This window comes from Mobula birostris, chromosome 10, assembly GCF_030028105.1.
Source record: "Mobula birostris isolate sMobBir1 chromosome 10, sMobBir1.hap1, whole genome shotgun sequence".
NCBI classification, from domain to species: Eukaryota; Metazoa; Chordata; class Chondrichthyes; order Myliobatiformes; family Myliobatidae; genus Mobula; species Mobula birostris.
Window position 1 is genome coordinate 102,431,407 of NC_092379.1, and position 16,657 is coordinate 102,448,063.

Consider the following 16,657-nt stretch of genomic DNA (forward strand, 5'->3'; position numbering starts at 1 on the left):
GGTTTTCATTACAGTTGCTCCATAAATAATAAATAGTAATAGAACCATAAATAGTTAAATAGCAATATGTAAATTATGCCAGTAAATTATGAAATAAGTCCAGGACCAGCCTATTGGCACTGGATGTCTGACCCTCCAAGGGAGGAGTTGTAAAGTTTGATGGCCACAGGCAGGAATGACTTCCTATGACGCTCAGTGCTGCATCTCGGTGGGATGAGTCTCTGGCTGAATGTACTCCTGTGCCCACCCAGTACATTATGTAGTGGATGGGAGACACTGACCAAGATGGCATGCAACTTAGACAGCATCCTCTTTTCAGACACCACCGTGAGAGAGTCCAGTTCCATCCCCACAACATCACTGGCCTTACAAATGAGTTTGTTGTTTCTGTTGGTGTCTGCCACCCTCAGCTTTCTGCCCCTGCACACAACAACAAGCATGATAGCACTGGCCTCCACAGACTCATAGAACATCCTCAGCATCGTCCGGCAGATGTTAAAGGACCTCAGTCTCCTCAGGAAATAGAGACGGCTCTGGCCCTTCTTGTAGACAGCCTCAGTGTTCTTTGACCAGTCCATTTTATTGTCAATTCATATCCCCAGGTATTTGTAATCCTCCACCATGTCCACACTGACCCCCTGGATGGAAACAGGGGTCACCGGTACCTTAGCTCTCCTCAGGTCTACCACCAGCTCCTTAGTCTTTTTCACATTAAGCTGCAGATAATTCTGCTCACACCATGTGACAAAGTTTCCTACCATAGCCCTGTACTCAGCCTCATCTCCCTTGCTGATGCATCCAACTATGGCAGAGTCATCTGAAAACTTCTGAAGATGACAAGACTCTGTGCAGTGGTTGAAGTCCGAGGTGTAAATGATGAAGAGAAAGGGAGACAAGACAGTCCCCTGTGGAGCCCCAGTGCTGCTGATCACTCTGTCGGACACACAGTGTTGCAAGCACACGTACTGTGGTCTGCCAGTCAGGTGATCAAGAATCCATGATACCAGGGAAGCATCCACTTGCATCGCTGTCAGCTTCTCCCCCAGCAGAGCAGGGCGGATGGTGTTGAACGCACTGGAGAAGTCAAAAAACATGACCCTCACCGTGCTCACTGGCTTGACCAGGTAGGCGTAGACACAGTTCAGCAGGAAGACCATGGCATCCTCAACTCCTAGTCGGGGCTTGTAGGCAAACTGGAGGGGATCTAAGTGTGGCCTGACCATAGGCCGGAGCAGCTCCAGAACAAGTGTCTCCAGGGTCTTCATGATGTGGGAGGTCAATGCCACCGGTCTGTAGTCATTGAGGCCGCTGGGGCGCGGCGTCTTCGGCACAGGGACGAGGCAGGACGTCTTCCACGATACAGGAACCCTCCGGAGCCTCAGGCTCAGGCTGAATACATGGTGAAGTACTCCACATAGCTGAGGGGCACAGGCTTTGAACACCCTGGTACTGACACCATCCGGTCCTGCAGCCTTGCTTGGGTTGAGACATTTCAGCTGTCTTCTCACCTGTAGAGCTGTGAAGCCCACCGTGGTGGTTTCGTGTGGGTAAGTGGTATAGTCAGGAGAGCAGGGTGGGGGACTGTGAGGAGGGGTAGGAGGGGAGAGTGGAATATGTGTTGGTTGGGGGCCGACAACAGATGGCTCATGTGTGGGATGGGCAGGGGCCACACTGTCAAATCTGTTAAAGAACAGGTTAAGTTCATTGGCCCTGTCCACACTGCCTTCCGCTCCTCTGTTGCTAGTTTGCCGAAACCCAGTGATGGCCCTCATCCCCCTCCAGACCTCTTTCACGTTGTTCTGCTGGAGTTTCCACTCAAGCTTCCTCCTGTACCTGTCTTTAGCCTCCCTGATCCTGGCTTTCAGGTCACTCTGTATTGCCCTCAGCTCCTCCCTATTTCCATCTGTAAATGCCCTCTTTTTAGCGTTCAGGATGCCCTTAATGTCCTTTGTCACCCATGGCTTGTTATTTGAATAACAGAGGACAGTTCTTGTCGTAACATTGCAGTCCACACAGAAGTTGATGTAATCAGTGATGCACTCTGTGAGCCCATCAATATCCTCTCCATGTGGCTCACAGAGTGCCTGCCAGTCTGTCACCTCATAACAACCCTGGAGCGCCTCATAAGCCTCCTCCGACCATTTTCTCACTGTCCTCGAGGTTGCAGGTTTACTCTTCACCAGAGGCACGTAGCAGGGTTTTAGCTGCACCAGGTTGTGATCTGACCTTCCCAGTGGGGGGAGGGGAGAGGAGCTGTATGCATCCTTAACATTAGCGTACACCCATCCTCACTGACCTGCACAGTACTTACAGCATTCTTTGTTGACTGAAAGAAGAAAATATTCAAGCTTAAAATTTGAAAATAAAATGTCAAACAAAAACTTAGCATTATTGTGTGCTATGCATGGGTTTCAACTCAAGAATATGCTGCTTTATAACAATGATTGTAACATGGAGCAAAAGTTCACACAGCACAAAACATCATCAAAAGCAGGTCAAGAACACAAGAAAAATGAGCAGTTTTGAATTACTTGGCTTCTTGTGAACGTTCCACCATTTATCAAGATCAAGCTGATCTTCCAACTCAATTACACTTTCCTTGATTCCTCTAATATTCAGAAAGCTTATCAATTTGTATTTTAAATGCAATCAATGACTGAGTTTCAACAGCCCCATGGTCTAGAGAATTCCAAAGATTCACCACCAACCTATGAGAGAATTTGCCCTCATTTCAGTCTCAACCTACCCCTTATTTTGACACTATACTCTTTAATTGGGGAATCATCCTCCCTGCTCCTACTCTGTTAAGATCCTCAAGTATTTTGAGTATTGGGGTAAAATTGCTTCTCATTCTTCTAAATTCTAGACAATAGGCCCAACCTGCTCCACATCTCCTCATACGAGACTGTCCCACTAAGAACCATTCTGGTGAACCTGCACTGTACTCCTTTCTGTAGCAAGTACATCCTTATTTGTTAAAAGTAAGAAGACTATACTCCAGGTATCGCCTCACCAAGGCCTTATTTAGATAATTCAGTAAGACAAACATAATTTATCTTCCATAAATAAAAGTCAACTCTGCTCAGATTATTCTTTGAGTGTCTTGATATCACATCCTTTTACTATTGCCCTCCATGCTGCCACCAGAATGACTACCAATATCAAGCTAAAGAGTTAGCAGACCCTCGTTTTCTCATTCACCCCCCCCCCCTTTTAAATAGGGTTCATATTTGCTATAAGCTGCAGAAACCATTTCAAAATCTATAAAATTTTGGAAGATGATAGCTAGACTATCTATTAGGATCACAGGCACTACTTTCAAAACTCGAGGGGATGAAGATCATCTTGTGCGAGGGATTATCAGTTATCAAGTGCTCTGGTAGAATTTCAATACTTGTACTGATTTGTCTTACTTTCTCCATTTGTAAAAGACCCTTAATTTTCCTGTATCCCAGGTTAGCTTTATGTATTTTATGTATTTATTTATCTACCATTCCCAATTATGAAATTCTTCTATGTCTGTAAGGAACCAATATTAGTCCACTGTACTGTTAACTCTTCTACATCTATGATCCATGCAGGTTGACTCCCTTGTTCTACTTTCCCTATAGGAAAAATAAAACTGTCAGGCTTACTGCTTTTTCTGGCCTCTTAGATTTAGTACAAGGAAATATACATTTGGTGCAACTGAGTCATTTCTTTAGGTGTTAGACATGGAAATGTATGATGGTGGAGAAGCATATAGTTCCCCAATTTTACGTATCCAACCTGCACATCAAGATTCCTTTTGTTTAGATTTAAAACCCCGGTTTCAGATTGAGCTTCATTATTTTGAAATCCATGTAACATTCTATCATATTATACTTGCCCTTTCCCAATAGCTCCTTTACAAGATTAACATTTCTTGCTCAACATACTGATTTAGAAACTTCCTGTATACATTCGACCTTGTTATTACTATTCTGATGACAAGTTTTTCCTCCCCCTTTCCCATTGATTACTGTACAACCTATTAGATGCATCTCTGATTTCCTTTCTCATAATATATCCTAAACCATAACTATTATTCAATCTTATATACAATGTTTCTCAATGATTTCTGGTGCCCTCCTGCTTTGTTCCATTCAAAATTTCTATTTTACAATGCTATCTGCCAAGCCAGGTTCCTTTTAACCATTATACTGGATAATCCCATGAAAACACCATCCCTCCCCCTCCTCCTCTTCCCAAATGTCAAATTTTTGTTTCCAACTTTAGTTGCCATATTTCCATCATGCCAATTCGATGAAACCCATTTGTGATTATTTGCATGATGAATTCATTCACTGTTAGCAAGTTTCCATTCTCCAACTCTTTGTTTCCACTACTTGTGTTGCTCACAGTATTCCTAATTTACACTTCCAATTTATTTTCCCTCTCAGCTGACACTTATTTCAGGTTCCTATCCTTCTTCTGACCTGTATGTATCTTACTTGCCTCAGTAATAGCTCCAAAGTCCCAGCATGCATGCATTAACTTGCTATATCCTTCTAGTTCTGTACTTATTAGCATGAAGTGCCAGGGGTAATTATGGGACAAAAACCTTCAAGCAGCAACCATCTTTACCAACATCTTCAGCTTTTCACTTCAACAGTTCGCTGACCCCCACCTATTTCAAGGAAACCTTCATTCCAGGCCCCAAAATAATTTAAAGTGTCCTGTCTCAATGTGGAATAACCAGTTGCTCTAACATTGGCTATATTGAAATGTTTTGAGAAATTGGCAAAAGGCCCACATCAGCACCAACCTCCAGGACATTCTGGACCCCTTGCAATAGACATACATGGAAAATAGGTCTGCAGAGTATGCCATCTCCCTTCAGACCATCTGCAACTGGGTTCTAAATTTTATGACCTTGCGTATTCAAAACAAACCGCCAGAAACCATAAACATTCATTGTCCATCAAACAACTCCACCTCTCTCACCACAGTAACCAAGCAATTTTGTAGCCAGTAGAAATCCAAAAGTCAGTCTCATTCTCTCGGCGTTTTAAAGTGACAGTCCACAGAAAAAAAAATGAACCCTAGGGGTATATAACACTGTGCTCGGTGCTCCTGGTGTGGCCTCCTGTACATCGGTGAGACCCGACATAGATTAGGAGCCCACTTTGCCAAGCATCTACGCTTCGTCCGGCAGATCAAAGGGGATCTCCCTGTGGCCACCTATTTTAATTCCACTTCCTATTCCCGTTCTGATATGTCCATCCATAGCCTCCTTCACTGCCGTGATGAGGCCACTTAGGTTGGAGGAACAACACCTTATATTCCATTTAGGTAGCCTGCAACCTGATGGCATGAACATCAATTACTCAAACTTAGAGGTGCCTGTAACAACATTCATTTACATATCCTGCATATTGGTCAAACCAAGTTAGCAGTAAAAGCGTGCAAGATGAATTCAGAATGTGTAATGTGGTAGACAGCATTCGGACTGGTTGCAGCACAACAAGATATGGCAACTCCAATGAACAGGATTACAAGGTTGTTGACTCAGCCAGTTAAATCACAGCACAACCAATGCTCCACACCATCAGGGACATCTTCAAGAGGTGGTGCCTCAGTAAGGTAGCATTCATTATTCAGCAGCCTCACCATCTGGGTCCCTACCCTTTTCTCATTGCTGTCACTGAGGTAGTGATACAGGAGTCTGAAGACCCACACTCAAGATTTAAGGAACAGCTTCTTCCCCCCGCCATAAGATTTTTGAATGGTGCATGAACACTACTTCAGTACCGTTCTTTTGTGCTATTTATTTATTAGAGCGTAGCACAGTATGAGACTTTCAGTCACTGATGTTGTGCCGATCTTTTAATCTACTCCATGATGACTCTAACCCTTCCCTTCTACATAGTCCATAATCATCCATTTTTCTTTCCTCCATGAGCATACCTAAGAGTCCTTTAACTGTCCCTAATGTATCAGCCTCTACCACTATCCAGGCAGTCACGACCCAGCATGTCAGAAAAAATCAAAAAACAACCTCTGACATCTTCCATAAAGTTTCCTCCACTCACCTTAAAGGGATGACCCCTGGTATTAGTCACTGCGACCCCAGAAAAAGGCACTGGTTATCCACTCTAGTTATGCCTCTTATAAGTCACCTCTCATCTTCTTTAACTCCAAAGAGAAAAGCCCTAGCTCAAGCTTCAAGAGATTGGTCATAGCTAGGATCAACTCCTGCCCAAGGACCTGGACCTGCTTCAAGTTACCTATCGCCACAATAGGTCTATAGTGGATGCAATCACACTGGCTCTCCACTCGGCCTTGAATCACCTGGACAATAGTAATACTTATATCAGACTACTGTTTGTTGACTGCAGTTCAGTGTTCAACTCAATCAGTTCTAATCAAAAAGCTCCAAAACCTGGGCCTCTGCAACTGGAATCTCGACTTCCTCAGCGGGAGACGAGTCTGTGGAGCGGAAATAACATCTCTTCCTTGCTGAGGATTAACGTTGGTGCACTTCAAGGATGTGTGCCCAGCCCACTGCTCCTCTCTCTACACCCATGACTGTGTGGCTAGACACAGCTCAAGTGCAGTTATAAATTTGCTGATGACAACTATTGTTGGCAGAACATCAGATGGTGATGAGGTGATGTACAGGAGCAAGATAGATCAGCTGGTTGACTGGTGTCATAGCAAAAACCTTGCACTCAACGTCAGTAAGACCAATAAATTGACTGTGGACTTCAGGAAGGGTCAGGGGAGCACACAGCAGTTTTCATGGAAGGATCAGAAGTATTCATTTCCAAAGATGCTGCCTGACCTGTGAGTTCCACCAACATTTTGTGTATGTTGTTCTTGATTAGTAAGGGTATCAAAGCTGATGAGGCTGAAGAATAGGGTTGAGAGGGAATAAATCAGCCATGATCAAATTGTGGAGCTTACTCAATGGGCTGGATGGCCCAACTCTGCTCCTATGTCTATGGTCTCAAAGGGGGACAGACAAGCCATCAACAAAATGTTGGAATCCATATTAACAGCACATTTAATAATAATACTAGTCAAATCTACTGTTTCCTGAGGTTGCAACAAGCAGGGTGGATCAACAGAAACTCATGGAAATCATAGATTTGTATTCTCAAAACAATTTGATCAGGCATGCAAAGATTGAGGATTAATTAAAGACCAGGAAACAATAAATGGGTAGTTTAAGACCATAAGATATAGGAGCAGAATTAGGCCATTTATTCCACTGAATCTGCGCCACCATTTCATCATGGTTGATCCACTTTCCTCTCAGCCCCAATCACCTGCCTTTTCCCCATATCCCTTGTTGCCCTGACTAATAAGTTGGAAGACTGGCTCTAGTAGGTCTCACTGAGCTCAGTATCTTTGGCCCTTTGTCCATATATGGTTTATATTAATAACTTCAATGAAGAGACAGTAACATGACAAATTTATTCATGATTCAAAGCAAGTTTGCAAGTATGCTATGAAGATTTGAAGTTTCATAGTCTTATCCTGCTTTTTCTTTTGGTCTTACCTTTTAAGAGACCTTAAAATCTGAGTGTTTGACTTAGCCCAATAAATTGGACTGCAGTCAAATATACTGTATCTTGCCAGGTGGTGTACAATTTCAAACTCCTTCGAGGAGGATACAGGAATGAACATTTCCCTTCTAGCACTCGATTAAATATAATGTAATGTTTACTTTTAGTCATATGGTACAACAAATCACTGAGTCATTTCAGCCTTTTTGTACACTTCTAGCATTCATTTGTTCTCTCCTCTCTCGCAGCAATTTTAGATTTCATTCATCACCCCTACTTGCACATCTTCCAGACATGCCTTTTAGTAACATCTAGCCTTTATTATCTTTTTTCCTAGTCAGAACTAGCACCATTTGTCATTTAATCTCTCCAGTCTCTTCCCTATCACAGACTCTAGTTACTTCCATCCCTCCCAATTAACATTAAAGTTGTTTCATTTCCAACTGATAACTACTGATTAAAAGTTATCCACTTAATACAGCAACTCTCTCCCCATTTCCAGTCTTTTTAATTTTGTATTTCAGAATACTACAGCAAGTTGTATTGAACAAGTTGGTCATCTGTTGTCAAATTAAATCAGCTATAGTTAAAGGGTAGTTTTGGGAGGCTGCTATGTCTAAATCATAAAACTAGTTCCCAAAGTATTTGATTTACTTACAGGGACTCACCTTCTAAGACTGATCACACTTATCCAGCAGTTTACAAAGTATTCTGGAAGGATTCATATTTACACTTATTTAATAAATAAATAAAATAACCAGAGTTATTGGACTCACGGTAAACTTATCAATACTGATAACCATCCATGAGCAAATCATGATTATATGATTTTAATATACCATCAAATATGTGGGCTTCATACTAGCTAAGTGATTAGCAAAACCAAAATAGCATTTCACTATTTTAAGAAAGTATCAGAACCATACTGCGATGCAAATCTGAAAGGTACAATTTTGTAATTCTCAAAGGCTCTTCTGCTATAATATCCTTACATTTTTGCTTGGATCCAAAGACTTCAAAGCTACAAGATTTGTACGATACCTGAAAAATAGAGAATTAATGTTTTTCTGTACATTAGTATATTATTTGTACAAAAGTAAGCTGCAAACAGAAATAAATTTGAAAAAGATTAAATATTTTTCTTCCTACCTATTTTGTTCAAAAAGACTAAGATTCAAAGAGGGTGCCTTATTCAGGTTGAAAAAAGGCTCAAACAACTAACATTTCAAGTAAACATTCATTTATTGGAATTGATGAGACCAGTTTTAATAAAAGTTATTGACCTGAAACATAATCCTAGGTTTTTTTTTCTGCAGATGCTGCTGGCCTTGAGTATTTTCAGTATTTTATTAATATAATTTTCAGTAAAATCTTGCCTTTTCTACCAAAGAAGGGGGCTTGAATATTTAATTAAACAGGTGCTTTTAATCAGAATAGGGAAATGGGGAAGATTTGGGATAACATTATTGGACTACAAACTTTAGAAGACATGCCCAATGAAGAGTGAAGGGAGACAAAATATACAAAGTTAGAGTTATAGCTGCAAAGATTACAAGAGAGGGAGGAAGATGTCGGTTTGGCAGAGTTTCCAGAGGTAAGACGACACCAAGCCATGGAAAGATTCAAATGATGAAATCTGTATGAAACCTTGATGCTTAGATGATACAGGAAAACAGAAAAGTGGCATAGACAATGATGCATATTTATTGGAAATAATCAATGTATATGAAACAAACACCTATAATCTGTCTCAATATTACTTGTTAGTGGCATCTGTTGATCAGCCTGAGCCAGCAAAATGCATTGAATCCCAAATTCAGGTTTCCCCCTCTCATTAATATTAGAAATCCTGTTTTACGTGCTACGATATTTTTAAAAATTTGATTGTGCTTACTAAGTTCCCACATATATAGTGTTATTCGGGGTGATATCCACTATTATCAAACTTAGTTTGTTATTCTGTAAAATTGTCAAACATCTCAAGCACTTGTCTAACCAGCAAATTGGAAATGGATAAATTAGTTTAGTGCAAGATATGATAGCACTGGGAATACTGTTTTGGCAGAAGCTTATCAAGTCACAGAAAATGTGCAAACTTCACACAGACAGTATCACAGGTCAGGATCAAACCTGGGTCATTTCATCGGAGCTGAGAGGCAGAAGTACTAATAGCTGTCCCACTGAACTACCATGAGTTGCAATAATTACCACTGAACTGCAAAGCTCTGTACCCCTGGTGTGAATGGACTACTTAGTGTGCTCACCCAGAGCACATTGCATGTTAAAGGCAGAAAAAGAATAAGCATACTAAAAAGGCTTTAATCATGATAGGAATCTGCAGAGAGAAAAATATCGCTGACTCACCATTGTCATGGTCAAATGATAAAACTACAATTAAGTAAGGCAGCACTAGAGAGACAGGCTGTAAGATGTAAATGTTTCAAGCAGGAGGCAATAATTATGGAAATTGGAAGGTGCATTACCAGCTAACTTTGCCAAATAGAACTCAAAGAAATTGAGGAAGGTGAGCAGTGTTTTTTCTTAAATTGAAAAAATACAGAAAAGGTTTCAGACAGTTGTTTGCAGTCATTTGCATTCACAACCAAATTTAAAATTCCAAGTTTCAATGATGGCGAGGTAAAATATAATACTTACACAAGGCCATTCAAGTTTGGTGACACATCAAACTACATAAATGTTACGTAGTCCCTTACAATCAACCATAACTTGCTTCTCCTCTGCTTTATGGGTTTTGAGGTACATAATGAAGCCAATACAAGGATCAAAACTCTTTCACATCCAGTTGACAGGTCAGATGAGTAACTTTGGGTTGGTGCACTGGTTCTACCATTTATTCAGGACTTCTTTGTTCATTCAATAAATGGCTAAGGTCATTAACAGGTTGCCACTATCAACCCATATTTCTCCAACAATCCATTATTTTTCTTCCCATTTTTTATTTCCAAAGGCTTTCCCATCATTACTGAGTGGGCTACAGTTGCCTGGCATAAACTTTTACATTTTTTTGACAAGGGTGACACATTTATCATTTTCCACTTCTCTTGCACATGCCTTACATTGAGATCTGGAAGATTAGGAGCCCTCTTTCTCTCAGCAACTACAGATTTATTTGACCCTGACCAGGTGACATTTACACTGAGAGCAGACAACCATTCCTGTATTCAATATTCACCCCATCCATTACCTCCATAATTTTTATTGAAATTTAAGCAGCATTCTCTTCCATGATAAAAACACAAAATAATCATTTGGTATACATGCCTTGCCTTTTGCTCAATGCACAAATTTAATTTAGAATCAATTTGTCTCCATTGCTCTTAATATGTGCTTACTAAATTACTTGAAATCTCGAGTTAATAAGGGAAAGAGAGATAAGCCATAAATTCCACATTATTCTTTGGCAAGAAGTGACAATGAACTTAAGATTTATCCAATCCATTTTGGTTAAGATTCCTACAAGTCTATTACATACATTGCACTACTGGAAATAGCAACTTTTCATGCATGTGTATAGCTGAAAGATGATGGTCAACAACTTGGCTGACTATGGACTTCCACTAGTCTGTAACAGGTGCAAATGGAGATAAATAGTATTTGGGAGCAGAATATCAGCTATTTTTCTGATTCATGAACCAACAATTGTCAAATTGCTACCCTCATTCCCATTGATTAATTCAACATTTACCAAAGTACAAACTTGGGACCCCAGTCTATAAGATTTTGCAGTGTTACGAGATAGTACCTCATTTTACTAACTCACATCAATCAGTAAAGATACCAGGAAGATTACTTATTTCAGAAATTACAATCACCAAATAATAAAATCATTCTCTCATACTTGAGATGAATCAATAGTGCATTTCTCTAACAGCATCTTAAGTATAACAACAATTCAGAAGGTTATGAACGTAAGAGTTTTTAAGAGGCGTAAGCTAATTTTCAAGTTAGTCATACACCTCAAAGTTGCTGGTGAACGCAGCAGGCCAGGCAGCATCTCTAGGAAGAGGTACAGTCGACGTTTTAGGCCGAGACCCTTCGTCAGGACTCAAGTTAGTAAGTTAGTCTCTAACTTAAATGGAATCAGAGTGATAGGGCTGAAGATGGGGCAGTTGATAAGGTAAAACTGCAGTCAGTGGAATGAAGTGAAGTAAAACACAGGGGCAAAATTGAAAAGGGTGATGAATACAGAAATAAAGGAGTTATATTTGAATGCACAAGGTATATGAAATAAGACCATAAGACTTAGGAGCAGAATTAGGTTATTTGGCCCATCGAGTCTGCTCCACCGTTTCATCATGGCTAATATATTTCTATCTTGGACCCAATCACCTGCCTTCTCCCCATACCCTATCATGACCTACCAACCTCTGCCTTAAATATACCCAATGATTTGGCCCTCACAACCACCTATGGGAACAAATTCCAGATTCACCACTTTCTGGATAAATGCCCCCTCATCTCTGTTCTAAATGGACGTCCCTCTATTGAGGTTGGGTCCCCTGGTCTTAAGATTCCCTCACCATAGGAAACATTCTGTCCATGTCCACTCTATCAAGGCCTTTCAACATTCAATCAGTTTCAATGATATTTCCTGCTCATTCTTCTGAATTCCAGTGAGTATAAGCCCAGAACCATCAAGTGCTCCTCATACAATAAGCCTTTCAATCCCAGAATCATCATAGTGAATCTCCTTTGAACCTTCTCCAATGTCAGCACTTCCTTTCTTACACAAGGGGCACAAAACTGCTCACAATGCTCCAAATGGGGTCTCACCAGTGCCTTATAAAGCCTCAGCATTACGTCCATGCTTTGATATTCTAGTCCTCTCGAAATGAATGCTAACATCATATTTGCCTTCCTAACCACCTGTAACTTCCTAAAATAACATGGGCTGTTAACTTGTTAAGCATCCTCTTTAATATTATTGACTAGCTTAACTTCATATTCGATCATTTGCTTCTTTATGACTTTCTTTAGTTGCCTTCTCTTGGTTTTTAAAAGCTTCCCAATCCTCTAATTCCCCACTAATTTTTATCTATTGTATGCCCTCTTTGGTTTTATCACATTGGTTTTGATTTCTCTCGTCAGCCACAGTTGCAGCAACCTGCCTTTAGAATACTTCTTTGGGATGTTCAGTATCCATAATGTGCTTTCCGAATGGTTCCCAGAAATTGTTGCTCTGCGTCATCCTTGCGAATGTTCCCTTCCAATGAATTTTGACCAGCTCCTCTCTCAAGCTTCTGTAATTCTCTGTACTACCGTAATACTGATGCATCTGATTTCAGCCTGTCCTTCTCAGATTGCTGGGTTAATTCTATCAAATTATGATCACCATAAGGGATCCTTTACTTTAAGGTCTCCAAATCAATTCTGGTTCATTGCACAACACCCAATCCAGAATAACTGATCCCCTAGTGGGCTCAACTATGAGCTGCTCTAAAAATCCATCTTGAAGTGAATTCTACAAATTTCCCCTCTGGAAATCCAGCACCAAACTCATTTTCCCCAATCTACCTGCATATTGAAATCTCTCATGACTATTGTAATATTGCCCTTTTCATGTGCACTTTCTATTTCTCGTTGTAATTTGTAGACCACATCTTTACTACTGAAAATACCACCAGGGTCTTTTTACCCTTGCAGTTTCTTAGCTCTACCCTCAACAATTCTACACATTCCAACCCTATGTCACCTCTTTCTAATGATTTCATTCTTTTCAACAGAGCCACCCCACCCCCTCAGCCTACCAGCCTGTCCTTTCAATACAATGTGTATCCTTGGATGTTAGGCTCCCAGCTAAAATCTTCTTTCAGCCATGATTCAATGATGCACACAAGGTCATACGTGTCAGTAAGGTAGATGATCTTGTACTGCTGAAAAAAGATCAGAGTTGGGAGCTTACACCCTGTATCAAGATGACAGGCAGGTAGGCAGAGGGAGTGGAGTGGTTCTTTTGGAAAAAAATAAATCAAGTCATTAGAAAGAGGTGACACAGGATCTGAAGATGTGATTGAAAGATTTCCTTGTGGGTAGAGTTAAGAAACTGCAAAGGTAAAAAGACCCTGTTGAGTGTTATATACAGGCTCCCGAACAGTAGCCAGGATGTGGGATATAAATTTCATTAGGAAGTAGAAAAGGCATGGCAATATTACAATAATAAGGGGAAGGATTTCAATATGCATGTAGTTTGGGAAAGTTAGGTTGGTACTGGATCCCAAGAGGGAATTTGTGGAATGCCCACGAGATGGCTTTTTTGAGCAGCTTGTGGTTGAGCCCACCAGGGGAAGAGGCAATCCTGGATTGTGTGTTGTGTAATGAACCAGATTTGATTAGGGAGTTTAGGGTAAATAAACACTTAGGATGCAGTGATCATAATAATTCACCCTACAGTTTGAGAAAGAGAGAAGATAAAGTTAGATGTATCAGTATTACAGTAGAGTAAATGTATTTACAGAGGCATTAGAAGGAGCTGGCCAAAGTGGATTGGAAGGAAACATGAGTAGAGATGATAGCAGAACAGCAAATGCTGGAGTTTCTGGCGGCATTCTGGAAGGCACAGGATAGATACGTCCCAAAGACGATGAAGTATTTGAAAGGAACATGAAGCACCCATGACTGATAAGGGAAATCAGCATAAAAGCTAAAGAGAGGGCATATAATACAGCAAAAATTAACAGGAAGTTAGAGGATTAGGAAGCTTTTAAAAACCAACAGAAGACAACTGAAAATACCATAAGGAGAGAAAAGATGAAATATGAAAGTAAGCTCGCTAAAGATATCAAAGAGAATAATAAATATTTCCAAATATACAAAAAGTAAAAGGAAGGCAAGAGTGGATATTGGACTGCTGCAAAGATAGTAATGGGAGACAAAGAAATGGCAGACAAACTTAATAAATATTTTTTGTCATTCTTCAATGTGGATAACACTAACAGTCTGCCAGAAATTTAAGTGTGCAAGGGAGCAGAAATGAGTGTAGTTGCTATTACTAAGGAGAAGGTGCTTGGGAAGCTGAAAACTCTGAAGGTAGATAAGTCACCTGGACCGGTTGGATTACACGCCAAGGTTCTGAAAGAAGTGAAGAAATTGTGGAGGCATTAGTAATGATCTTTCAAGAATTGCTAGGTTCCAGGAGGGTTCTGGAGGACTGGAAAATTGTAAATATCGTAAGAAGGGAGGGAGGCAGAAGGAAATCATAGGCCAGTTAGCCTGACTTCAGTGGTTGGAAAGATGTTGGAATCCATTATTAACGAATACTTCATTCTCCCTTCCGGGTTGAGCTGATGGTATTCCAGGTGCTGGTGCAGCAGGTCCCGGTCCAACTGTAAGCGTTGTTTGGGAGAGTGTGAGAATGAGATTTGGTTGGTTTGGCCTGTAGCACTCTTTTGTTCCATTAAAATTTTGGATGCAGCTGCTTATATAACTGGTGTTTGATCGCCTTACAAGGGCTGCAAAGGAATATTTTCCTTGTTTGCGATTTCACCTTGTTTGGGTGGCTGGTTTTTTCACTTTTGCATAAGCAGTTCACCAGCACTAGCGGTAATAGAGGTGCTTAGAAAAAAGTGAACCAATAATTAGAATAGTGGCAAAGTTGTTGTAGGCCTAATAAGGCAGGACCAAGAGTCGCTTCACTGGTGTAGTTTACTGACAGAGAGAGCCGAGTTTATCAACTTTGGCTCAAGAGGCTTCGCTGAGGAGGCACAGGAGAGTAGCAGGTAAAGCTTCTGTAGTGGTTGAATAAAAAAAGTCACCCAACTAAAATTAATTAAATAAAGTAGGGAAGATGCAGGAACAGGTGATATGCTACAGCTGCATGAGGGGGGAGCTGGTGGACCCCATTGTGTTGGCTACTCAGGCTCAAGGTTGATGACCTGGAATCTGAGCTTCAAACATTGCGACACATCAGGGAGGGGGGGAGTTACCTGGACGTTCTGTTTCAGGAGGTAGTTACACCCATTAGATTAACTGCTTCAAATTCAATCTGTGGTCAGGGAGAAGAGGTGCGAGTGAGGCAGGTAGTGTGATGCAAGAGACTGCTGGAAGAGCCTCAGCCCTTGAGCTTGTCCAACAGGTCTGCGATTCTTGCTCCCTGTGCGGATGAAAATGAGGTCTGTAGGAAGAATGAGCAACCCAACTGTGGCATAATGGTTCGGGGAGCTATTCAAGGGGGGGAAGAGAAAATAAATGTAGTGATAATTGGGAATAGAATAGTCAGGGGAATAGACAAAGTTCTCTGTCGCAGGGATAGAATGTCCCGAAGGCTGTGTTGCTTGCATGGTGCACGAGTTTGGGACATCTTATCTGACCTGCTGAGGAATTTGCAGTGGGAGGGGAAGATCCAGTTGTTGTGATATATGTGGGTATCAATGACATAGAATGAGGAAAGAGGTTCTGCTGAGGGAATTTGAGCAGCTAGGGACCAAATTAAAAAGCAGAACCAAAAAAGTGGTAATCTCTGTATTACTACCTGAGCCACATGCAAATAGGCACAGGGTCAAGAAGATTAGAGAGTTAAATGCGTGGCTCAAGGATTGGTGCAGGAGAAACAAGTTTGAATTCATGGGAAATTGGTACCAGTATCGGGCAAGGAGGGAGCTGTTCCATTGGGACGGACTCCACCTGAACTGCGATAGGACCTGGATCCTGGCGAATCGCAAAACTAGGGCTGTGGATAGGGCTTTAAACTAAATTAAGAGGGGGGGGTTCAACAGATTGGAGAAGTATGGATAAAGTAAAAGAGAAAAGTGTGGATAAAGATAAAGTAACAGCAAACATTAAAAAAGAGAAAAGTAAGGGTGGAGTGCAGAAAAGTCAAGTGCAAAAGAGACAAAGATTACTATATCTTAAAAGCACAATGACTGTAAAGGCACTTTATCTGAATGCCTGTAGCATTCGAAACAAGGTCAGTGAACTTGTGGCACAAATCAGAATAATGGGGTATGATTTAGTGGCTATTACAGAAACGTGGTTGCAGGGTGGAGGGGACTGGGATTTAAATATCCAAGGGTATCAGGTAAAACAGAAGGATAGGCAGGGAGGTAAGGGAGGTAGGGTAGCACACTTAATTAAGGATGAGATCAGGGTGATAGTGGGAGATGATATAA

General features: G+C 41.0%; 1 protein-coding gene across 1 annotated transcript in view; it reads right to left on the reverse strand.

Moving 5' to 3' along the window:
• Positions 1 to 16,657, reverse strand: part of cenpi (centromere protein I) — a 99,537-nt gene that overhangs the window by 17,571 nt on the left and 65,309 nt on the right. The window contains exon 17 of the mRNA XM_072270730.1: positions 8,525 to 8,573. Coding sequence (XP_072126831.1) covers positions 8,525 to 8,573 — 49 coding nt within the window. The remainder of the gene's footprint in view (positions 1 to 8,524; positions 8,574 to 16,657) is intronic.